At 48.0% G+C, this 25,347-nt stretch overlaps 2 protein-coding genes across 4 annotated transcripts in view; both read left to right on the top strand.

Moving 5' to 3' along the window:
• MICU1 (mitochondrial calcium uptake 1) overlaps nt 1-5,225 on the top strand; it is a 111,020-nt gene extending 105,795 nt beyond the window's left edge. For both annotated transcript variants that reach the window (XM_082486485.1, XM_082486486.1), the window contains exons 13-14: nt 2,277-2,366; nt 4,458-5,225. In XM_082486485.1, coding sequence (XP_082342611.1) covers nt 2,277-2,366; nt 4,458-4,618 — 251 coding nt within the window. In that variant the 3' untranslated portion in view covers nt 4,619-5,225. The remainder of the gene's footprint in view (nt 1-2,276; nt 2,367-4,457) is intronic.
• Nucleotides 5,226-6,020: 795 nt separating this feature from the next.
• DNAJB12 (DnaJ heat shock protein family (Hsp40) member B12) lies at nt 6,021-25,117 on the top strand. 2 transcript variants are annotated; one of them, XR_014269416.1, is made up of 10 exons: nt 6,021-6,184; nt 9,055-9,229; nt 10,587-10,732; nt 13,882-14,067; nt 15,852-15,931; nt 17,088-17,197; nt 20,315-20,487; nt 21,546-21,697; nt 23,115-24,598; nt 24,997-25,015. XR_014269416.1 is itself a non-coding variant. In XM_082486733.1 (9 exons), exons 1-8 carry the CDS (start codon nt 6,052-6,054, stop codon nt 21,665-21,667), a joined length of 1,125 nt encoding a protein of 374 aa, XP_082342859.1. In that variant the 5' UTR covers nt 6,021-6,051; the 3' UTR covers nt 21,668-21,697; nt 23,115-25,117. The 2 variants fall into 2 exon arrangements, 1 of the variants encoding a protein (XP_082342859.1); XM_082486733.1 differs by having other exon boundaries at nt 23,115-25,117.
• The last annotated feature ends 230 nt before the right edge of the window (nt 25,118-25,347 follow it).

The following is a 25,347-nucleotide window of genomic DNA, read 5'->3' as shown; positions in this document are numbered from 1 at the left end:
GACTATCCCATCCACCATTCAGCTCCTACATTTGCTGCCACGTCCTGTTCGTGGTGTTTGATCCAAGAAGTCCTATAAATACTGCATTATACCCATGCAATTTATAGTCACCCTCTCCTCTGGTCTGGGCTGTGTGTGATGCTGGCCATCAGTCCCGCCCTCTCAGATCAAGGGGGAAAGCTGAAGGCAGCTTTGTCATTTAATTTGTGAGGATTTGATGTCAGTGTGAGCTAATTAAATGGTGGACTATTAAAGCCCTTTTTGGAGGGCTGCTGCCATCTAATGTGCCCACTCGCTTGTGTTGCAGTTTGTTCATTCGATCGTGTTGCATTGCGCTGGCTAATTTGTGCGTATTCAGAAGGAAGGAGAGCCAAAAGGAAAGGGATGTGTGGATGTGGTGGCTGTCCCTGCACATAAAACGTGAATTTCCCCTGTTTTCTTGTTATCTAAGTTTTCTTGAGAGCTGTGCCGTGTGTGTGGCGCGGTATGTTCTGCAGCCTTGGTTGGTGTGGGTGGGCTGGGAGGGATGCGCGGTCTCCCCACGGCTCGGTTGGCAAGGTTTGGCTGTAAGGCTGGGGAACAAAATTAATTCAGGTTTGCTTTAATGATTGCATTGCTTCTGCCCTCCCCAAAGCAGGCTCTGGCTGCCAGCAGGACATGCACAGAAGCAGTGGCCGTATCCTGACTTACGGTGCCAAAACTGAAATATAGAGTAATAACTGCAGACCAGAGCAACATCTCTCATGTAGGAAAGGATTTTAACTCAAAAAGAATAATCACGGGGAAACAGTACGTGCCTACCTAGATATATATTTTGAATCCACCTCCTGTTTAATTTCAGTTTTCTCCTCCATTACTTAGTAAAAGGAGGGATTTTATAGGGGAAGAAGGACCTGGTGATGGCTGCGGATTCCTCCCCCAAAACCCCAAACCTCACTCGGGAGCAGAAATGGGGTGGAAGGAAACAATAATCTGAACATTCATGGGGAAAAAAAAAAAAAATGTCCTACTAGAAACGCTGTATGCAGTTTCTAGTTAATCTGGTTACGGTGCTTATTTTTCCTTTCTGACATAAAACTATTCAAAAATTCTGAAGGGCCAATAACTCTGCAAAGGGTCCAGAGTATATGAACCCAGAAGAATGCTGTGGATGAAAGCAGAGGCTTTTTTTTGGTTTCAGTCTGAGTTTGTGTTGCACCACTTCCCTCTTTTGCACGGCTGAAGGGGAGCGCCGCAGCTAAACGTTCATCCCAGTTGCTGTGAGCTCGCTGCCGTGGTGCAAAGTCTCTCCGGATGGGGTTTCCATGGGTCAGACTTTGTAGGGCAGCAATTTAACTTAAAATACACTCATGTTCATGCAAAGCCTTTCTGTTTTATTGAGTATCTGCAAAGTAGCAGAGTGTTTCAGCCCTGACAAACAGTGACAACCAACGTTTTCCTCCTTCAATTAGCAGGTGTCAAAGGGAGACTAGAGGGCAGCCAGACACACGCGTATGCATGTAGGGAAACAGCTAAACCAGCCCAGTGAGGGTTTGGTTTTTTCCATTTATGCAGTAAAATCTACTGCATAACCCTGCCAGATTGATAGCTCCGCGGATTGCTCTTTTGTAGAGGCGTGAATAAAACTACCGCTCGCTTCTTCGCTGATGAGCTCAGCTGCCAGTCTAGAGGGGGGAAGTGAAATAATTCGTTACAACTCTCTATTTTATTGCAAGGTTAACCTCATCTTCTCGCTGCAGAGCCTGTTGCAGGGAGAGGGTGGATGGGTTCGTTCTGCAGTTATTGGCGCTGGGTTGTTTAACAGGAAAAGTGTTTTTTATTATTCCCAGCCTGTTGGAATAGTGCTTTCATATAGCATGATCTTTGCAGTGCCATCAGAAGGAGCTGCCTTGTTGATCCAGGAGAGTTTTCCCACCCGGTGTTTGCTGCAACGCTGGCACTTCTTCTGATTTTGTAACCAAAGCAGGGGAAAAAAACCCATCTCATCTCAGTGTTTTTAATGTTTATCTCGAACACGTGGATAACAGCACGTCGGTGCTCACCAGCTGCCCCTCCACACCCTGTGCAGTGTTGCGGTAGGAAGGCATGGCTTTGAGGAACCTGGTTTTGAGGCATGTGTTGAGGACAAAGCTTATTTCAAACCTCTCTGTACATGGTATATTTTTGTGAAGGCAGTTTTCTGTGGAGGAATGAGTATCTTCCCCTCCTCTGCCTGTGCTCACAGTGGTCAGCAGATCATGACGTCTCGCTAACCTTGTGCCCTCCTCCCGTTGCAGTGACGATGCAGCAAGTGGCCAGGACGGTGGCCAAGGTGGAGCTCTCCGACCACGTGTGTGATGTGGTGTTCGCGCTCTTTGATTGTGATGGTGAGTGACCCCGACCTCGTCTTATTCCTCTCGGCCAGGCTGAGTGAGAGTCCATCCGGGGTAAGAAATACAGAGGAAAAAATACCAGCCATGAAAGCTTGCCATGTCCTCGGCTCTTCTTGCTGTGCTACTGTCCGGTCTTTGGCCGTGGGTCTGTACTGATCCTCCTGCCCTTCTAGGAAGGCTGTCTGATGGTACCCAGTTCCCAGGTTGTTGATCTTACAGCACTGGATGCCAGTGTTTGCATCCACAGCTCGCTACACAGCTTTTTTTTTTTTTTTTTTTTTCTTTTTCCCACGCAAAACTACTTTGTTTAACAAAATGAGCTGTTGTGCTCCAGTGTTGGAAACGAGCCTATCTGGTACTTTATCTCCAAAGTCCTGGACAAATATCAGCTTAATTAATTAATGGCAGCTCTGTGCCCTGCTGGGAAGCTCACTGCTTTGCTGGCCCACAGAGGATGCAAGCGCTTCAGGGTAGCTTGTTGCCACACTGAAGCTGTCTCGGTTGATTTAATGAGAATTATTGGAGTCTTTGCCACCAGGGGATGATGGCAGTAATTCAGACTTGGAAAGAAGGAAAGTAGCAAAATTCTGCATTTGCCCCAGAACTATCGAGCCAAAACCAGAGACCTCGGTGGTGCCCTGCTTCTCCGTGTCCAGTCACTGTGATCTGGTGGCTTTGAGCGGCAGCAGTGATGTGTAAACAGGCAGTTGTTTGCTTTCTGGTATAAATATGGACATTTAAAAAAATCTCTTTAATTATTTTACTCCTTCTTGTCCCTCTTGCTTTCAGCCCCACCTGCTTCTTTGCATCTTTCTAAGGTTGCATCTCTTATTTTTCTCTGTGCTTCAGTGCCCCTTTCTGATACGATCCTCAAACCAGATGATCAGGCTGGAGATTTGAGTGAACTGAAGCGTAGCTGAATATTCTCCATTGGCATCCTCTCATAGGAGAATCTGCTAAATATTTTGATAGTAAACATTTGGGGGGAAAGACTGCAGTTGCCAAAGGAGTCCCTGTAAGGGAGCAATGAAGTAGAAAAGCAAGCACAGACCTCTCTTTTTTGTGTCTGTGTTTTCACTCCATTGGTGCTTATAGATATTACCATGCACGCATCAAAAACCTGCAGCACTGGAGGGAATTTTACTTGCCCCTTGATAGTTTGCTGGAATTTCGCTGCCCAGATTTGCATTTGGATGTAAGGGCAGGGAAGAAAGCTCTCAAATGAAGAAACTCGTTCATGAAATACAAATGATGCAGCTCCCTGTATCAGCCAGAGAGGGTCGCTCCCCTTTGATCTGGGGAACCAATGGCACTGGCGGGTTTGTTTCTTGAGGATTGATGTCCCTCATATTTCTTCTGTGCCTAAAGACGGGTTGCTTTCCTGTGCTGCTCCCCAGAATTCAAAATCAGTGCTATCAGCTGTGCGCTGCAGGCAGGGGAGCAAAACAGGCAACGGGATATGTGTGGCATGGTGGCAGAAGGCATCAGCCCCTCAGCAGACAGACATCAGGCTGTCAGTCACGCCATAGCTTGCGGCTGTCCCCTCTGATCAACCAGTGCCTTAAATAAAAATTCCAGAGGTTTTAATTTATTGGTGGTTAAGGAACTCCAGAATAAAATTTGCTCCAATTTCCTATAATCTTATTTTTAACATAAATTTAATTGACATAATTCTCAGTAACCTCACTAGATTACTTTAATGAATCTTCCCCTTCTACTCCATTAAGAAAAATCTGTGCTCTCTTACCCCATACTCCCATAATTTCCTAAATCACTTAAAGTAGAGAGTTTCTTGCGGGTGTGTGGGCATTTTCTTTTGCATTTGCTTTTCTGCCTTCAAGCTGCAGCTCTCCAGACCCTGCAGGATGTGGCTGTGCCAGGCTAAGCAGGGCAGCATCCATAGGGTTGGGATTTAAATGCTGGGGTTCGTTGACCCTGGCTCAGCGGGATATTTTGGGAGCTGGAAGCCAAACGTGATTTCAGTCTCTGCAAGAAATGATGCTAGTGGCTGCTGCCCTCTAAAGTTAGCGCATGCAGGAAGGAGGTTGTCGGTGGGTTTTAGTATTATTTTTTTTCTTCTTGCAGGGAATGGCGAGCTGAGCAACAAGGAGTTTGTTGCCATAATGAAGCAGCGCCTTATGAGAGGCTTGGAGAAGCCCAAGGACATGGGCTTCACGCGACTCATGCGGGCCATGTGGAAATGCGCCCAGGAGACTGCGTGGGACTTCACCATGCCCAAGCAGTAGCGGGGTCAGGGAGGAGCGCCTGGCTTCCCCGTCTCAGCCCTGCCGCCAGCGCTGCTGCTGCAGACACCTGCAGGGTGGCACCAGGCTCTGGCGAGCCCAGACTGTTCGTAACAGGAGATGTATGTAAATCGAATTTAGAAATCGAAGCCTGTTGGAGTTGCAGCTTCTGCTTGCCGCTGGCCCCTTAATATTCCTCTCTCAGGAAAAAGAAAAGGACTTTTCTTACTGCCACCACAGCTACTTCCTGATGCTCCCTGCCTGCAGAGCTGGGCATCCAGCGAGCTGGTGGGGCTGCAATCAAATCACTTTTATTTAATGTTATTACAACATGGCATGGGGTTTATTTTAATTCTTAGATTACTCCTAAGGAAGAAGCTGTGGGATCCTTGCGCATATCGTACCGGTGGGACCGAGGAGCATAGGCTGGAGCAGCAAGGTGGTGAGAGCACCCCAGAATTTTAGTCAGCCAGATGCTTCGTGGGGACTGTTATTTTTTTTTTTTTTTTTAAACGAGGAGCCTTCTCTGTGGGGAATCACCATTCTGTACCGGGAGCAGGCTGAATTATGTTATTTGCCAAGTAAAGCATCGTGTAAAGGTTGCTGACAACACTGTGGCTCGTGGTTCATCTCTTCAGCTTTGCTCCAGCTTTTTGCTGGTTCATCAACCAAGTCTGGGTGATGAGTCGCCAGAGACGGGGCGTTCTGGGAGGGGGGAGAAAAAAAAAATCATAGAAGGGCTTAGGTTGGAAGGGACCTTGAAGATCATCTTGTTCCAACCCCCTGCCCTGGGCAGGGACACCTCCCCCCAGCCCAGGTTGCTCCAAGCCCCGTCCAACCTGGCCTTGAACCCCTCCAGGGATGGGGCAGCCACAGCTTCTCTCGGCAACCTGTGTGACTGAGAGTGAAAAATCTGAAGCGTCTGAATCTCTCCTCTTTCAGAGTAACACTGTTCCCCCTCATCCTATTGCTACACTCCCTGACCAAGAGTCCCTCCCCAGCTTTCCTTTAGCCTCTTTAGGGACTGGAAGGGGCTCTAAGGTCTCCCTGGACCCTCTTCTCCAGGCTGAACACCAACAACTTTCTCAGCCTGTCCTCACAGCAGAGGGGCTCCAGCCCTCGCAGCATCTCCGGGGCCTCCTGCTGTTGGGACCCCCAGCGCTGGGGGCAGCACTGCAGAGCGCAGCAGAGGGGCAGAACCCCCTCCCCGTTGTTGATGGTGTTCCAGAGCAGGAAGGCCCAAGGCGCTGGAGGGACCGCGGCCGCCATCTTGCCGCTCCCGACCGAGGACGGGTCGCTTGCTCGCGGTCGCTGAGGCCAAATTCCATCCCGCCGGGCCCCGCCTCGCCGAGGCGGGCCGCCCCTGACGCCATCAGGCCGCCTGTGACGCCATCGGCCGGCGCGCGGCCCCGCCCCGCCCGGCCGCCGCCGCCGCCATGGAGTCGAACAGGGACGAGGCGGAGCGGTGCATCGGCATCGCGCTGGCCGCCGCCAAGGCCAACCAGCCCGACAAGGCCCGCCGCTTCCTGGAGAAGGCGCAGCGCTTGTACCCTTCGCCGCGGGTCCGCGGTGAGCGCCGGGCGGGGGGAGTAGGGGGGTGGTGCGGAGGGTCCGGGAGGGGGGGGTGGGGGGGAGGGCCGGGGGAGCGGGGCCTGCGCCGCCGCCCCGCTGACCTCTGACCCGCACTGCGCCTGCGCACTGCCCGTGGCGGCGCGGGGCACGCTGGGAAGGCGAGTCCGCCATGAGGGGGGATCTGCCGGGGCCGGGCCGCTGTCGCCGGTGGGCACCGAGAGGCGGACGAACAGAGCCCGGTGTGGGCTTAGCTGCCCCAGCGTGTGCTTTTTTTATGCTTTTGCGAAGTTACCGGGTGGGGAAAGTGGCGTTTACGCAGGAAAAAAGCCCGCCCTGAGGAGGGCTCCCCTCCCTGAGGAGCTCTATTATGGCGCACACCAGAGAAGCTGATCTGGGTGACAGCAGGCAGCTCTTTGCAGTGTAAAGCAGTCGTGTTTTGAACCTATCCAGTGGCCTGGGACAGCCAGAATAAAAGGTGGGATACGTACTGCTAGAGAACTGGAGCGTAGCGGGGGGCGAAGCAGAGGAAAGGGGGGCATCAGGGCAGGTTAATGTGAAATACAGCTTGCAAATTTGTGGCCAGACTCAGCCGAGGTGCTGGTACAAGTTTCACGTCCCAGCTGCCATCCCAGGGCTCTTCACTTGATGTCCTGCTGCTTGCTTGCCCGTGCGCTTTGGGTCTGCAGTTGGGAAATGTTGCCCAAGATCCCAGTTACACTGTGGTCGTTGAGTCTTTACGTAGTTTGTGTGTCCCCGGGAAAATCTCATTTTCTCGTGAGTTACATTGGGTTTGGCAATGATCAACAACATGGACCTTGCGCAGCCGGCGCTTCAAACTCTGACCCTGGCTGGGTCCTACAGGTGTCATCACAGGATCAGCAAAAGGTTTTGCAAAGGGATTTCAGCAAAAATCTGCGTAAATGCAGCCATGTGAGCTGGTGTAGACAAAGGCCCGCTGGTCACCTTTAAGTGGGAGTTTTGGAAAAATTAACAGGAGTTGAACAAATGTTGGCTAATAAGCGAGGAAAAGTGATCCATGGCATGTGCTTGGTGGGAAGCTGAGCTATTAGAACTGAAAACTAATCCAGTAGTCTCTGCTTCAGTAATTTATGAATTTGGCCTGTGCTGTGACTGCACAGAGGACCAGTGTTGCTTTGGGATGCAGAAGCAATAGGACTAGGGCTGCAGAGCAAAACAACACTGAGCTGTGGCTGTATGTGGATTTCTGTGGTTGGTTTGGGGAACTATACTACCAAAAATCTCTTGGCAAGCTGTAGGGAATGGAGCCCAAAACAGCAAGAGTGGAGTTGGGTAGAGGGATTGCCTCGTGAAACGAGGTTTAAAAGTACCTGGCAGTTTTCTTCAGGTTTGGAAGGAACAAAAGCAGAGACTAGAATTTTGTGAACGCTCTAGTGGTGTAATTATGAGCAAGAGAAGGATTTATTTTTCTGAAAGCTGAAATCTATGAAGCCCCCAGACTCAAAAGCTCATCCAGTGAGTTACTGTTGGTTAGTCCACTGTCATTTTTATCCTTCGTCCTGTAACGATTGCCTGTATTGGTTGTTGGATTACCGAGCAGTTTTTTCTTGTCCCTACAAGCTCTGCGGGGCAGATAGGATATCTTGCCTCGTCTCTTGGCCTGCAAGCGTTGTTTGCACTTGCATAAAGAACGTGATACCCCCATAGTGCAAGGTCTGTAACGTGCAATCTGCAGGAGGAGGTGAGACGTCCTTCTCGGTTCTAGGCTCTGGATAAAGGACTGCAAGCTTGTCAAGTTACTGATGCCTTTGTAAATAACAGTGTCTGGTTTTAATCGTATTACATGTGCCTATTCTTTTTAATGGGATGCAATATATAAACTTCAGAAACTACAGGCGTGAAAAGATCGTTCTGATACTTGGTTAAAAAAGGACAAAAATAGTTTAAAAAGATGGCGCTATCCAGCTGCCAGGGAAATGCATGATGGAAAGATACTCCTGTGCTTGGAGGAGCCTTATTTGGTTTCACAGTATTGTCACCTGTGCGGTTAGGCCAGGCCTGAATATTTGTCCCCTCTTGGCTGAAAAGGGCGGAGGGCGGTGTCTGAGCCTTGCATGGAGGAGCTGATAATCTGCAGCAGTTTACCCAATACACGTGTATCCCACTTAAGAAAGGGGAAACTGAATTTATGCAATTCACATTTGGTAATTGAGAGAGAAGATGGTTTTCACAGCTCCTTCTACACGCATCGAATACGTAGGTAAGACAGTGTAAGAGAACAAAGCATCCTTCTGACTCATGCGTTAACAGGTCCTATCGTGCTGCCAGCAATCGGTGCTGCAGTTCTCTGTCCCCAAAAGGGGAGTGTTCCCATGTGACTGGCATCCCACGGTATTATTTTCTAAGCTCTCTAAAGATATGGCATTTTCACATAATTTACCCAGCACAGTAGACCATCAATGGCAGGAGGTAAAGAAGGATAATATGCTTTATAATATGCTAGAGAACAAATGTGGAAATTCTTCACTGTTAAGGAGAGATGTGGAAAAAAACAGAGAGGATGAGGATGCACCGCTTTGGTGATCCCCTGTGGCTCCCAGACTATCCGGCTGGATTGGCCTGGGGTTTTGGTGGACGTTACGTGTGTTGGGAGAAGTAGGCAATATCTTCAGCAATAGCCCTCATGTCTGGGCAAGAAGCAGCAGGACCTCAAGGGTTCCTTGGGTGAAAAGGTGAGGGTCTTTTTGACAGAGGCTGGGGAGTCTTAGAGCAGTGGTAGAGGTGAAGAGGGGCCTCTTTATTGGGAGGGTTGGAGGGCAGATTGAGCTTGGCGGTCTCTTAACTTTTTTTTTTTTTTCTTTTCATCTTTTTCTTTTTTCTCATTTCAGTTCTGCTTGAATCACTCAACAAGAACGAGCAATCAGTCAATGGCCAGTCCCAATCCAAGGAGTCCACAAACCCCCAGTTCAAGAAAATGAGCGGAGACTTCCCATCGGCCAACGGAGAGGCTGGTGGGGAGGCCCCCAAGGGCTACACTCAGGACCAGGTGGATGCGGTGAAGAGGTGCGTGCACAGCTCTCCGTGGCTTCAGTCTGTGGTTTGTTTGAGTTTATCATGTGATACCTGTCTGGTTTTCACAGTGCTTTGAACCATATTGAGTGGGTTTTAACTGCCTGGGTGTTAAAAGCATGCCTGGGAGAATTTATAGCTACAGCAGCCCTGGGAGGCAGCTGGGTTGGGTCTACGAGGGATGAGATTCCCCCAAAGGCATGCACAAGGGCTAGAACTGTAGGCACATAGGCCTCTCCCTGGCTGAGGTCCAAAGCGGCATTTTGGATGCACAAGTATCATGGATTTCATGTTAATGTTTGCTTTACTGTTACTTAGTAATGCTGTGAAAAATCCCATGTGCTCCTGGGAGGAAGTCATGGCTTGTGGCTGTAGGCAGTCCTCCTGCTCTCAGCTTTGGTCTAGTAGCAAGTGACAGGGCATATTCGTGTCCTCTCTCCTGATGATGCTCTGCTTGTGGTCTCTCTTGGAGCCTGATAAAGTAGAAATCCACTGCAGGACTCTTCACTCTGTTAGAACGACACACTTCTAAAGCTCCTGCTGGAAAGTCCCAGGACATTTTTATCCAGTCACCTGTTTTCCAAACCCTGTTTCAAGCTGTTCTTTATTCATTTCTACCATTTTCAAATACTGAAAGCTGAAGGACTGAACTGCAGGTCACTTGGTAAACTTTGTTTGAGTTTATGGGCACAGTGTGAATTGTGCAAGAACTGCTCTGGCTAATGGACTTACGGGGGTGCTTGTTACGTCATCCATTTCGCCAGAAACCCAGCCTGCTGTATTCTGTCTCATCAAAGTCATGTGAGAAGGAGAAACCATCGCTGGGCTGCAAGTGTACCCAGAATGAGCTGGGCTGCACACACAGGCCTGGGCAGCTCCCTTTTTCTTCCTCTAGAATTCAGATGATGTTATTTTTAGGTCTGTGAATTAACTGAATCGGGGGGGGGGGGGGGGGAGCCAATAGCCCAGCTATCCTTCAGATCCAGGCCTGCTGTGTGTAGTCCCTCCCAAATAGCCTCCAAAACGTGAGCATGATGAATCTGAAGCTTATTTGTCGATCGCATTCTTCAGCGGTTGATATCATTGCCTGAGGAGAGGCCCTTCTACCTCTACTGGCTTGACTTGTTCCGTGAGCGTGTTTGTGTGCTAGTAATGCAGGCACAGTGGGAATGAGTCTGTGAAAAAAGTTGTGTCACGCTCTGAGGAATTGGAGCTGAGTAAACCAGAGTTCACTGAACAACATCGATCGAAACTGTGGTGCGTGAGATGTTGCAGAGTAGACATGTTCAATGCTAAGTGGTTTTTACAGCTGAAACTAACTGTCTGTGTTTTCTCCCCTCTCTACTGTCAGGGTAAAGCAATGCAAAGATTACTATGAAATTCTGGGAGTAAACAGAGAAGCTTCTGATGAGGACCTGAAAAAGGCTTACCGGAAACTTGCACTGAAATTTCACCCAGATAAGAACCACGCACCAGGGGCTACAGAGGCATTTAAAGGTAAAGAACATTTACAACTTTGTGATTTGCCCTCAACCATCAGGCGATGGTGCTGAGTTGGCCTAGCAAGGACTCTTAAAATCAACCTCATGAGTCTCTTAGAGCTCCTCTTAGTAAAGTTGTGTCTCTTCTTCTGAGCTGGTTGTATTATGAGCAAAGTATACTCTAAGCTTAAAATAATAAACACAGGTTGGCGTGGATAGGCTTCGCCTCTGCTAGTCAGACAAGGAGAAGCCTTCCGTCCCTTTCTCCTAACAGCCTGTCCTGTCCACTGCACTGCTCCAGCCTCCTGCCACACTGCTCAGGAAATTTCCTCAGGATGTTAACCATAATTTTTTTTTTTTTTTTTTGAGAGAGAGAGAGATGCAGGAGCATTCTCCCTAGCAGGGAGAAGCTCTGCGTCCTGCAGCCATCCAGCACAGGGCAGGTGCTGGGGTGCACTTGTGTCTACTGACAAATCCAGCAGAGACCCAGTAAGTTGTGCAGCACCAAAGGCAGCTGTTGGGTTCACAAATCTCTCAAGAGAAACGTTGCTGGGCAGGCCCAATGGCAGGAAACTCATCTTCTTCAGAACTGATTATTTAGACTCTTCCACTCATTGAGCATTTCTGGCAGCCAGTAAGCCTTCAGGTTTCTAAACAAGCACTCAGCACCTGACCATTTTGAAAGGCTGCAGGTGGAGTTGGTGGATAGAAACCCCAGCTGAAACTTTCTAGGGCGAAACTGCGCCAGCTGTACAACTGAACCCAGCCAGAACTCAGAAAAGGTCACAGAGCTTCAGTTCTGCTGTAAAGAGCCTGATACTCTGGGCGTCTCTACAAATGCAGCAGGGATGTTTCCTGGGTAATAAGATACCTTAAAACTGGAGTAATTTTCCAAGAGAAATGCTGTTGCTTGGAACATAAAACCCCTTTTTCCCTTGCAAGCTGTGGAATTCTGATTATTATTCTTGAGCTAAATGCAGAACTTCTTGATGCCAGTTGTACAGCACTGGTTTTGCAGTGCTAAGGCATTTAAATAGCGTGGTCTGATTCTGGCCATCTTGGGAGTGAAACGTGTGAGAATTCTGCTGGAGCAGGGAGCAAGGCTAGCCTGGTGTGAGGGTATTGGTACAGTATTCAAGTAAACTTCTAGTAGACATGAATTCAGCAGTAAAAGTCTTATGTAAGGTTTGTTCAAGTCTTTTAAGACTTAAATCCATAACTGATAAGTGTGTTGCTCTTAGCAAATAATGAGCTGACCCTCAGCTACTTGGGAGAGCCTTTTTTAGTATGGGGGCCAGATTAAAGAGTGTGCGTTTGCAGACATCTATCTATGCCACAGTAAGCCACTGTTCGATAGTTTATCCTTCAATCCTTGCAAAGTGGCGAAAGGCAGGTTTCTTCACCTGTAATCTTAAATAATTATGTTTGCCAAAGGCTTTGACAAGAGTTACGTGCCAGAAGTTGTGCGTTAAGCAAGGTGCCCTTTATCCTCCACTGCAGAGCTATCTGCTCTCAGGTTATCTCTCCTCCGAGCCTTGCCTCGTCGGCTCCCCCGTCCTTCAGCCCCCAAGCTGAGCACCTGGTTTGTGGGGCTCGCTGAAGTCCAACTGTTTGGTTCCAGAGGGTGAAGGGGGAAATGTGCACTGCTATGAGGATTTTAGTTAATTTTTTCTTATGTTGATGTATTAGCTGAAGTCTTGGCATTTGTCTTCCCAGTGACAGCTGATAAAGCATTATGTCTTGTCCTGAGACCTTGTCTCAGTATATAGTTGCAGTTGGCTGCAGTCTGTCTTGTAGCAGATTTGCATCACTACCTTTGGCTGACGTTGGAAAAAGAGTTGAACCCAGCTACTTTGAGCTAAAATCCTGATTTGGAGTGAGGTGTTTCTTGGGCTTTGTCAGCAGAAAGTTGGACAACGAACAAAATCCTGAACTGCTCCGTTTTCGTTGCATAACCACACAGTTTGAAAGAACAAGCTAATACGCTGAGAGTTGGTCCTTGTCGTCTGGCTTCCTTGCCTGGTTGTAGAAATGTTTGCTCTGCATGCACTAATTATAACCAAGAAGGAGAAAGACCATATTGACATTACATCCTCCACTCTCCAAATCTCTAGTCCAAGAAGCCACACACCTCGATTCGACTACAGGGAAAATGTTGAATCTTGGAGTTCATTTCCTCCAAAGGGCATATATCTCCCTTTTCTATCACTCCTGCCCCTGCCTTTTATATACCAGGCAACTACTGCCATGAACGTTTTTACCTCCTAGCAACACAGGGAGGAGAGAGGATAGGCTCTGCAGTCGCGCAGGGAGGCTCTTGGGTGGGTTGGTACAGAGGGGAAGTGGTAAGCTGGAACGTATTGAGAGAGAAGTACAGAAATAGGAAGGTTGCAGGCAGACGTTCTTGTAGAAAGGCTCAAATGTGCTAAGGTTGGAAGGAGAGTGACCTGGGGAACTGGCGGGGCTTTAATTCCAGTACATTTCCACCATCACAGGCACTGGTTAACAGCCCTCGTAATTATGCACCTTACTCCTGGAAACTGGAAATTTTGAAATCCGTAGCTGACAGACACAACTTCTCGCCAACGTTTCCTTACTAATGTTTATGGGAGATTTTAAAGTCTCTTTCAGTGATCTAGTCCATATTTAAATTCTTTGCAGTTCTGCTTTTAGGCTATGACATCGAATTCCCTTAATGACACTTTTGAATAAAATTTGTGTAATAAAATTGTATTTTCCTATACAGTTGCTTATGGCTGAAGGATTTGGGCATTGGTTGTTCAAAAGAAATAACAAGCTTAATTAAGTGAAATGTGTAGCTGCTTTACTACCAGTATTTCCTTCGCAATTCATAGTTTCATTCATCTGAGAGGGTTTCTCCAGGGACGTATACCAAATTCATACCAGTTGTATCATAACTTCTTCATTTGAATTAATTAAGGCCTTTTTCATTGAGCCTGTTGGGGTGGTTTCCTTCTGTCTGTGTTTGCCAGAGAAGTGTGCCAGGTACTGGTGTCGCACTGCCGAAGTAGCCTGTTGAAAAGATGTGGGTAGCTGAGAATCTCATTTGCATAATGAGAAAAGCAAGTCCTGGCAGTTTGCAGGGCTAGATGTGTTATCTGTAGAAGAAAGAAGCTAATTGCTTCCTTATTGTCAATATTTCAGCCATTGGTAACGCGTATGCGGTATTGAGCAACCCAGAGAAGAGGAAGCAATATGACCAGTTTGGAGACGAGAAACTCAACCCTGCTCGGCACGGACACAGTCACTCAGACTTCCACCGCGGGTTTGAGGCAGACATCTCCCCTGAGGACCTCTTCAACATGTTTTTTGGTGGTGGTTTTCCTTCTAGTAAGCACGTTAAACTTTAATCTCTTGAATGGGACCTGATCCTTTTGACAAAGCAACCATGCAGTAGTGATTTATTTGGCCGTGCGAGGATTGCTGAGTTTGATGAGAGAGAGTTCTCCTTCGCACATGACCTAAACACCTAGAGTTTTCTAAATTGTTCAGATGGGTACTTGGAGAACTCAGCATCCAGCAGGTAATGCCATCAGAGTTGGACTTCTTCCCAACTTCAGGTATTTGTTTGCATGCTGGCAACATTAGTTGTTATTAAGTTGGGTGACTTGTTTTAAAGCTAGTTGTAAAAGTAATCCTATCTTGAAGAAGGCTTTTCTGCCTGGTGGTTTTAGAAGTTAAATCTTCTCATCAGAACAAACTGTGGTAACACCTGGGCCTTGTTCTTGATCTGTATCTGCTCTGCCATGCAGCTGAAGCAGTTTCTCCGAGGTCAGCGTCCACTTCCTTTTTTCCACTGTGTCCCATAAAAAAGAGGAAAGTGTTATTTCTAGAGCATAATTTAAACCTCTTGAATTGAAAATTAAAGCTATATCCTGTCTGTCCACAGTGCTGATTGCGGTTTGGGTAGTAGGAAAGAACCGAGTGGCTGTTCCGTCACTTGATCAATTCCAATCAAAAAGACACAGATTTAATATAAGGGTAAGGGTATTTTAGAAGACTCCCTTGCATTTGCTGTATTCATATTTGGCTGGCAGTGGAGGCAGTGGTTATTTGACCTCTGTGGACCAACTTGGAAAAATAAATATTTTTGTTTCAGTTGAGAAGATTTACTCTGGTAGCGCTTTCCTATCTGGTATGTAAGAATTAACACGCTAATGTCAAGTACTTGCAAAGGCGTCTTGAAGCCTTTTGCAGCATTCATGTTCTGCCTGTCAGAGTGGTAAAACTACTCTGGTAAAAACAGCGGGTTGCTATTTTAGCTCTATCTTTTTTCCTTTCCCTGTTGTCCCAAGAGAATTCATGACCGCTTTCTCAGCTGGTCTCCCTTTTCAGCTGTAGTTTTGACATTTAAAACAAGACAGGGAAGAGTTCTGTTTTTAGGGTGGAAAAGCTATCAAAATTATTTTTTCTTGTAATTGGTTTTCATCTAAAGTAAATTCAATTAGAATTGAAGAGGCATGTACAAGATATTCTCTCTACAGAGCTGACCCTGGTTTGAGCAGGAGCTTCTGTCAGTCTCCTGTGGAGTCCCCTATCCATTTCTCACTGAAGCTACAGCCATCTCTGTCAAGATGGCTTCAGTCAGGGGCTTCGGCCGTGTGGTCTGCTGACCAAAACTGCAGACCTTTGTGCACTGGGACATATGCAGGGATCTCAGGAATAGCCCAGGTCTGTCAGATCACCATTTCACCGAGACATCCCAGCTCCAGCGTGGAAGCAACCCAGCCAGGCAGATGTGCTGTCCTTTTTCCGGCTCTGAACGGGCTGGCATGACTGCTGGCTATGTGAAGTAGGCTGAACTGAGAGCGGTGGCAACAGCAGACCACCGTGTCTTAAGTGTGAGCACAGCATGGGTTCCTTTACAGTCTCTTTGTCCTTTTATCTTTGCTGAGTGTGGCCTGAGCCAAAGAAACAGATCAAGCCCATTCTGACAATGTTCAAAGTTAAAATTCCTGAATTTGCTGTTGTCAGCACCCAGTTTACCTTTTCCTACTGTGTTTTTATTGGTGAGGCTGACATGGAATGTGGCTGCCTTTTGTGGTTCCTTCTGGGCCAGCCAGCACTGCCTTACGTACTCTGACTTCTGTGTAACAGTTTTCTTTCGCCTATAGGTAACGTTCACGTATACAGCAATGGCAGGATGCGATATACCTACCATCAGAGGCAGGACAGACGAGAACATCAGGGTGACGTAAGTGGAGAACAGGCTGGGGGGCTGGGAGTCTAAAGGTTTTTCCAACACGCAAATTGCAGGCTAGTTGGTGTGGCTGTCTTGTGAAACAGCCCTGCTTGTTTCCACCCCCCTGAACAGAAAGCTGAATTCGTGGGAGGTGAGCTGCCTTCAGAATGTACACCAAGTTGCGGTTTAATTTACTGGTGGATGTTCTCCCAGGACTCCCATAGCTATCGTCCAGTGGGAAAGACACTGGTGTGTCTTGAAACAGTGCTGCCTTGAAATAAGATTGCACCAGTAAAGTGTACCTGTCTTTACCACAGAATAAGCATTTCTTTCTGATTTAATTCTGTCATTTCAAAAGGTAAATCCACTTTTCAGATAATACAGGTAGCTGTGGCTTCTCCCAACGTGAACTCATTCTCCCTTTTATTCCTGTATTGAAGATGGGGTATTTCTAATCTGTCATGCTTAATTAACAAAGGAAGACATGAGCTATTTTTATGGTTTCCCATCACAGAAAATCTAAGTATATCTCCAGCACTCCATGCCCCTCTGGTCTAGAGAAGTGAGAATAAGGGACTTACTATTTAAGAGACCAGGGTTATGTATTGAAGATTACTATTTTCTGGGCATAGCCAATTATATTAAAAAAAAACCCAAACAACGACAAAACAAATGACAAGAACTTCCTAAATATTTTTTCTCAAGCTTAAAGGGGAAACTGTACTTTGCTGGAACTGGAGGGAGCTCAGGAAGTGAGGTAGAGGGGGAATTACTTTCATCTGACACTGAAGAGGTGAGAAGGCTTACCATAAAACCAGCTCTGCTCACTAGCACAAGCAGGACAGAAACCACATATGTTCTAGAAAAACAAAATATGGGCAGGAAATTCAATCACAAGGGTCCCCCTGGCAGTCCCCTCTGCCCTTTGTCACACCTGGAGAAGGGGCAGCGGGTTTGGGTCTTCGGAGTCATGCTGCCCTTACTGGAGGGGAACTCTGGGCTGCCAGGTTCCCCCCCAGTTATTTTGGGGTGCCTCCTAAGTCGAATGCCTGCAAAAAGCAGGAGAATCGAGGTTGTGTTAGGGCTGGGAGGTAAGGAGAGCGATGCTATGGGATCCTTGCATACAAGTGTATCAGTGGCACTCCATTGTGTGTTTCTGTTCCTTCAGGGTGGCCTTGGGTTGTTTGTCCAGCTGATGCCTATCCTCATCCTGATCATTGTGTCTGCTCTCAGCCAGATGATGGTCTCCAGCCCACCCTACAGTTTGAGCCAGAGGCCGTTAGTACCCTTTACTCTACAACTTATCCAGCTGGGGAGGGGGTCGGGTTGTGGAGGGCAGGGTGGGGTGATGGGGTAGGGATCTAGACTGTTTTTCCTGTATTTTTTGTTTCTTGGGTTTTTTTTTTTTGCTCTATTCCATCATAGTTGCCCTTGCTGCCAGATGTCTCACACATCAGTGAAGGCCTCTTTGTTCTCAAACAGGTCTTGAGATGGAAGCTTTGGGGAAGGTTAGAGGGTGCTCACTTGCTGAAGGGAGGATGTTCTTTGACAGGGACCTTCTGCAGCCCATACCCACAGCTGGGTGCATCTGTCCTAGAAAGGGACAGACAAAATGACTTTGAGAGGCTACAGCCCAACACTGAGATCCCATATGCAGAATGAATTGAGATGTAGAGTTAAATTGAGGTGTGAAAAAGAAAAGCCAGATCTGTTCTTCATGAAAGCCTCAATGCAAAGCAGTAGAGGAAGAGAAGAAGGAATAAAAGACACTCCTGTAGAGTAAAAGACACTCCCAGAGAAATCCCCTATTTTTGAACTCTTATCTTGCTGCGGAACAGCTACAGCCAGATCCTTACTATGCGAAACTGAAGCTGTTTCATTCTCGATCCTGTGGAAATGCCCCGATCTGCTCACTTGGCTGACAAATGAAGTGAGTCTTTATTCTTACTCACTTTGCAGTGCCAACAAAGAAGGAGAAAACAGGCTTGATTTCTGGTTGCTTGCATCATTCTTGGCAAAAGCTTAATTTATTTTCAGTGGAAGTTCCTTATGTGTATTTAAAGAGAGTAGACTTGGTTACAGCCAGTGGGCCCTGTTTGGTTTCACAGGTGACAACATTTGCTATTGATGATGTTAAATACTATAAAACTCAGCTTAGCTTTCAAGTCCAAGGTAAAGACTCTGACATTAGTGCTTGGAGCTGAAAGATGGAGCGATTTTGAAGACGGCACAGTTAAGGATTATTCTGAGATGCTAAAGAGCATTGAGATGTGATTTCTGCAGTTGATGTTAGGACTATAAAATTAAGCATTATGTGTGTATACCACTTTGTTTTGTACTGGTGAAGAAGTGGGGTTTGGGGCAAGAAGACATTCAGTGGAGGGCAGCTTTTAAGCGGGCAGGGATTTGCTTCCAGCCTTGTCAGCTGTCACAGGAAAGCCATCCCTGAGCCCCAGGTGTTTCTCTGCTGCTCGGTTCCCCGTGCTCTCCCTGTCTCTTGGGCTTGGGTAGCAGCAGGCAAGTTGTTTTCCAAATTTGGATTTAGACAAGAGCAGCAAATGAGCTGATCCAGTCCTCAGTCGTTCTTCCTGAGTGACTGAGGCACTTCAAATGAAATTGGCTTGGGAACAAAAGGCACAGTGTGCCGGCAGGCGGTGCTGCTTGCTCGCTCGCACAGGCAGCCAGGCCCCTTTTGCTGCCTGAAGGAAAGGGAAATGCTGTGCTTGGCTGTCGTTTGGCAGAAAGCTGAAGCTCGCTGCGCTCGACTCAGTGGGCAGGAGGTGAGAAGCTTTTGAACCTGTTGAGATATTAATGGCACACGGAGATTTTAATGCCACTTCTTGATAGTGAAGCTGTCACTGAGAAAGGCAGAGTCCTAAAGAACCGCTTGTCACTCCGTTGCCTTTGTAAATCTCTTCCAAAAACTAGCTTTCTGCCAAAAGACCTGTCTAGTTGTGAGGCTGTCTGCACCGCCCTGCTCTTCAATAACAACTCATCGAATTTGCCTGACTTAATTGCATGTCTGACTTGGTGGTGGCAGGTTTCTTGCACCAGGTCCTGCCCTTGTTTTCATGCTTTACGCTCAAGCATGCTGCTGAAGCTCTGCAAGTTAAATACTCCTCCTTTGCAGGCACACGTTGTAGCCTTTGTAGTTCATCTTTATACAGAAGAGGAATACGAACTTTGGGAGAGCTTAGGGCTCTGTCTTGACAGGTAAAATAGCGAGCTGAGCTTCTTCCAGACTGCATCTCTGCCAGCAGGCACTACCGGGGATGCATTAGCCTTTGTCTTGAAAAATGCCAAGAGAGCTTTTTGGTCATGTTCAGTCTATCCAGTTACCCACCACTTGTCCCTGAGTGCTGGACCTTGATGAAACGTGCAGGAGTCTTTGAATCACTCTTGTAAACCCTGATAACAGACTGAAGGGCGAGCCGGATGAGTTAATGTTTATACCTGGCTTAAGAATTGGGCTTGCTTTTAATGCAGCAGCCAGCTGGTATTTATTATGGGGAATTTTGGGCACGTCTCCAGATGGAGCTGTTCCTGATGAATCCAGCGTTTGGGCACAGGTCCTGTGTTACAGCTTGCAAACACGCCCTAGTGAGTATCTCTAGGTTTGCTGGAGTGTCGGGGAAAATAAGTATAGGGCTCTGAAATGCAAATCCACAGGGGTAGGGTAAGAAGAGATTTCCTTCTAGAAAGTGCTTTCTGTACTAGTCGGTGCAGGCTCGAGTGCAGAGCGGGTCTAATTTTGTTCTCGCAGCAACAGTGTTCATTGCAGCATGTGATGTGGCAGAGGAAGCTGACGCTCTTGGGGTTAGCAGGTATCTTCGCAGAGGGGACTGGGTTCGACCGACGGGCAGCCTTGTTGAGCAAGGGGGGGGGGGTCGCTGGGGAGCTGTGACAGCCAGCCCCCGCTCTGCCCTCACCTCCGCGCTGCCATGCTCCTCTGCACAGGCGCCATTCTGCACCCTGCACCGCACAGGCATCAGCCTCCAAGCTTTGTAACCATCCTTGGGGCTCACCGACAAAAACAGGTGATGGTGTCATCAGCAAGGAAATTGCAGAGAGATTTAATTAGTGCTGAAAAATCTAATGAACACTTGATTTTAAGTGGGTTTAAGCCTTGGGCAATCTGCCTCAGAGTTATGTCTGTATTCGGAGCTCTGCCCACCTAGCTAGAGGCCTGGCAGGTTTTCTTTCCCTGTGTTGGCGTTTCATTTCCACCAGAAATGCTTCTCCTTTCCAAACCTTCAAGTCTGTGGATGCAGAGGAGTGATGTATGTTTTGAGCAGTTTGGTATGGTGACATGGTGTGCATTATAAAGAGCTGGGAGCTTTTTGCTCTGCCCTTGAAGCATGTCCTACACTGTTCTGACTCTTCTCCCTGAACTAGGTCTGTGGGTCACATACACAGGAGAGTGACAGAGCACTTGAAAGTCACCTATTACGTATCTGAGAACTTTGCAGATGAATACACGGGCACAAACCTGAAAAACGTTGAAAGGAGTGTGGAGGACGACTATATTGCAAACCTTCGAAATAACTGCTGGAAAGAGAAGCAGCAGAGTGAGTAGTGTGGGGTCAGGAGCGGAGGGTCTTGGTTGCTACACGAGGTTGGCTTCAGAAAGGTCTTTTACTGGGGACCGAGTTATGCTAAAGTTATACTTTAACATTGCATGAGCACATGTCCTATGTTGTTGGCTTTTTTTTTTCCCCTATCTATGACGTCATGACAAATCCAGTAGGGGGGTGTGGGGGGTGGTGGTGTTTTGTTTTGTTTTTTAATGCTGCTGTAGAACTGGTCAGACAGGAGTTGTGCCCCGCAGGTTCCCTGCCACGTCAGTAGGATATCTCTGATTTCCAGTGGAGGGGGGAAGGTTGCAGCCGTCTCATTTTCAGGAGGCCCCCAATAGCTCTGTATAATATTTCAGTTGTTCCAGGACCGTGTCTGAAAGTCTGCTGCCCGTGGTGTCCTCGAGCCCACCTCCCATCCCTGCTCAGAAGGCTGTGGTGGCAGCAGTGACATCACCTTGCGTGCTGCTGAAGGCACGCAGGGTTAGGAGGCACAGCTACCCAGCCAGGCAGTGTGAGAGATGACCTGGCCATCCAGCCAGGTGGCAGAGTGTGGCGAGGGCAGCAAACTGTTTGCCGAGTCCCAGGGGTGACCAAACTTCTTTGCCTGCCCATTCCTAGCGGGTGATGATCGCAGCTCTTGGAGCAGTGGCCGGGGTAGGATTTAAGTGCCTGGGACACAGGAGGGGCTGTTAGGTCCCCCAGTGGTGCCAAATGAGGCTGATGCACCGAGCTCTGAGCCTCTGCGTTTCTTCTTGCCTGTGCTGCTGGGGTAACCTTTGTGTAGGCTGCCTCATGTGCCTCCTGGGACTGGAGGCAGGTCCCATCAGGTTCCTAAGGCTTTCCCTGGGATGGATGAGCTGTCAGCAGGTGTTAGGTCCATCCTGTCCTAAAGGGCAGGGGGCATTTCTTCAGCCTCATCCTGTGCTTCATCTCGCCTTGGAGAACTTGAGGTGCCTCCTGTTCCCAGCAGAGCCCCATGATGGGATGTGGCCTGGCAGGTGGGTCTCCTTCCACAACACGTTCATAATGCTGGGCTTTTCCCTTTGCAGAGGAAGGCTTGTTGTACCGAGCGCGCTACTTCGGAGACTCGGATTTGTACCAGAGAGCACAGAAGATGGGCACCCCCAGCTGTAGCAGACTGTCAGACGTTCAAGCCTCTCTGCACGGATAGTCACCGCCTGCCCACTCAGCAGAGGTCTAAGTACGAGCTGGAGATGCTTCCCCTGGCAGCGGAGCAGGGCACCACAGTGCTTTTCATACTTATTTAAATCTCTGTTTGAGACGCAGATCTTCACGAGTCTCCTCTGGATGTGCACACGTCACGGGGGTGGGGGTGGAAGCACCCCTCCTCCGTCAAGCGTACACTTGTTAATTGGGAAATTGATTTTGTTTAGTTTGCATGTCGGCACCCTCAGCTCTCTCCAAGCTCACTGTTTTCTCTGGCACTGTTGGTGTTGGGTCTCTAGGAACAGAGCAAAATCCCCGGGCGTGTTGGTGACTCAGCTTGGGTCTTGTCAACTGCGCATTTGAAACAGCGGCAACGTGTGCCTCGGCTAGTTGGAAGTTTTTTACAGGCCGTGGCAGCCAGCCGCCACATTTTAATGAACCTTTTTTTTGGTTGCTTTATTGTCTGTTTTACTGAAAAAGCTGTTATCCCCTGGCACTTGAAGCAATATGATGACAGGGAACGGACTCCTACCAAACAGATGTTCCTTGCCCCCCCGTTGCCTTCCCATGACACTCAAGGAGAACAAAGCAAATCGCCAGAGTTCACAGCAGGTTGTAGAAGTATCTTACTGTGTTAAACTGGGAATCAAAGTAAAAACAGCTGAGGGGGAGTCTGGAAAACTCGGGGATTGGAGAGCTTGAATGAAAGTGAGCCCCAGATAGCACGCGTGAGAACGGGTATGCTGGGTCACAGGAGAACCGCACAAAAATAATGAGGAAAAAAAAAAAAAACCAACACACTATTGGCACAGAGTTTGGAGTCCTTTTCCTGCTTAATTATCTGGGCTGATTTCACCTACCAGATGCTGCTGGGATGGCTGTAAAACATACAGGTCCCTCCTACCACAAAATTATTTGAAAACAGGTTTTCTGTAGAAAACAAATCAGGTGACGCTTGCACCAAGTCTTAGTTGTATGGACACCCGTTAGGCTTGCAAAGACTTCTTGGGGACATGGGACATCTAGCTGCTTGATTTGTTAGACCCAAGTAAGGGGGTTTAGCAGAGGAGTTTCTGTTTGTTTTTTATTTTCCTCAGCAAAAGGAGCGCGCCTGAAAGTTTGGCCCTTAAAGCAAATCCTCTGGGTCACGTTCGGCCTTTTTTTGGGTGTATCCTGTTTTTTGGAACCGTTCTTATCTTGATACGCCTGCTCTCTTGTTTTGGTTACTGCACCTCTTCTTTCACGATAGACCGGCATTAATTGTCTGCTTTTCTTTAATTCCCTCTCTGTGCCTGTGGGCTGGAATGAGAGCTGCTCTTAGGCGGAGGGCCCGCTGCGGATTGAAATAATGCGACTGAAAAAGCTGCTGCCTGTAACAGGGGGGAAGGAAGGGGGAGGTACGGTGACTGCTACTATCTGGAGACTGACACCGCTACTGCTTTTGTCCCCAGACTCTTGAAACGCCTGAAGACTTTTGGTGAAGTGCACTGAGCCGAGATGACAGACTTGATATTTAAAAGAATCAAACTGTATATTAAAAATGGAATTGGAGAATTAGCAACGCACAACTGCCCTCTTTTCTTCTCTCTGCCCGTCTGCGCCGTTCCACCTACGTCTCAGGCAGCGATTAGGACAGGAAATCAAGCTGCTAGTCTTCCTCCTTCCCTTCCGACACCGCTAGCGTGAGACAGTCTCGTTGCTCCTGGGATTCCCACAACCCCGAGAACAAACGCATAGAGTGTAAAATAACACGAACTAACTGCAGAAGCCATGAAGCAGGAGGGAGACCCTTTGCGACTGCGCTGGTCACTGCCGACGGAGAGAGAAATTGGACGATTTGGTGATGACAGAAAACTTTAAAAAAAAAAAAAAAAAGAAAATATAATCTATTTAGAATTAATTTATAGCTGTATATATGTTGTACTTTTAAACTATGCAGGGGTTGGATGATTAAATTATTTTGTTTTCTGCCTGGTTTGGTAAACAGGGCAGCGGGAAGTCTCTTCCCAGAGTGTCTTGCTCTGCAGCACTTTCCTGCCTGACACACTAAAACAAGAATCACTTCGCGGTTACTGTATTTTGCTTTCTGGAGGACAGCGGCATTCTGTGGCTTGGGATGTCGGTGCCTGCCTTTAGGGTTTTAATAAAAGTAATTCCAAATCTCTAGGGGGTAACAAAAGAAATGGGGGAAACCGTCAGGATTTGTGGCGTGGTTTTGCAGTGTTGGCAGAAACTGCAGCGGGTCAGCTGAGCCCCAGCGTCACGCTCGGTGACGGGAAGGATTGTCCTGGATGGTTTTGGCTCATCAGTCGTTGGGTTTATTTGTGCACGTAACTTCATTTTTGCAGAGTCGGCTTTAATTCTGCCTCGTAATCAGCGTGCGGCGTTCGTTCTGTAAAGAGGGCTTTCCACCAGCCGTCTCCCTTTGTTGGGGTTTTTCGTGTGTGTCCTACTCTTGGTGTTCCTCACCCACCAGCACTCCCGTTTGCAACGTGGCTGTGGCCTTGACACCCTGTCTCTAACGTTTCCCAGAGGAGACCTGTAAAAATACTGCTAATTCATAAAAACGGAGCTTTCTGTTGCTTCTGTTGAAAGAAGTTTTGCCGTGGGAGATCGGAGGGTGCGCCTGCTCCCTCCTCGGACCCTGCCTGAGCTCTGCATCGCGTCTCTCGCTCGATCCCCATCGGGCAGGACCGGCGTTAGGGCGGCGGGAGGGCGCTCGAGGTTAGGAGCCATCTCTTCGAAGCAAAACCGGCATGAGCGGAGCTACCTCCCGTGGAATAAACTGGATTTTTTTTTTTTTTTTTGGGTACCCTGCAGTTCATTTTTGTCTAAAGACGTTTCCAGTGAGAACCGTCCCACGACACCCTCGGGGGAATGAATCAAAAGCGTGGCAGCTCCCGGGTGGGGTGGCAGGGACTGGAAGAGGTGAGAGGTAAGGTGGTTTTATTTCTTTGTTGTTAGGAATCCACGTGCTCTCTCTGTCTTCAGCTATTTATTTATTTCGCAAAATACCAGTCCGCCTGTTAACTGCAAGCCTTATTATCCCACAGCCACCACAACTGATTTTTAAGGTTGGTTTTTTTTTTTTTTTCTTTTTTTTTTTTTAAATGATTCCTCCACCGTTGGAAGGAATTGGGTGGAAGTACGGCATTTGGAAGTAGCTCTTAACAGAGGCACAAGGCTAGCCCGCATGAAGAGGTCACGGGGAGGGGGTTAAATGAAAATCGCGTTCGCAAAAGGTGCTGAGTGTCTTGCACAATGGCATTCCTTGCCCAGAGCCTGCCCGCCAAAATTTTTTTGATTTTTATTTTTTTTTCTTTCCCAAGTTAGATACCCACGGATAATAACGAGCGAGAAGGCGTAGATCCTAATGGATGCTCACAGAGGCTGTATCTCTCGATTTAGAATGAATTATACAACTGTACATCTATAAATAAATGTTTATAACGTGAAAGGCTCCGGCTGTGTTGGTGTCCTGCAGATCCTCGCCCCAGCCAGCGATGGTGTTACAGCTCCTTCTTCACACCGCCTTCTTCGCATCCACACAGGTAAATGAAATTCGGTGTCTTTGCTGTCCTGGCAAGCCCCAGCGGCTGAGAGCTCCAGCCAGAGGCTGCAGGGCATCACCAGCGTGGGAGGGTGAAGGACGGGGAGAAGATGGAGAGGAGGTAGTGCCACCCG

This window comes from Vanellus vanellus, assembly GCF_965231255.1.
Source record: "Vanellus vanellus genome assembly, chromosome: 7".
Classification (NCBI taxonomy): domain Eukaryota; kingdom Metazoa; phylum Chordata; class Aves; order Charadriiformes; family Charadriidae; genus Vanellus; species Vanellus vanellus.
This window is presented reverse-complemented; position numbering and strand designations above follow the sequence as displayed.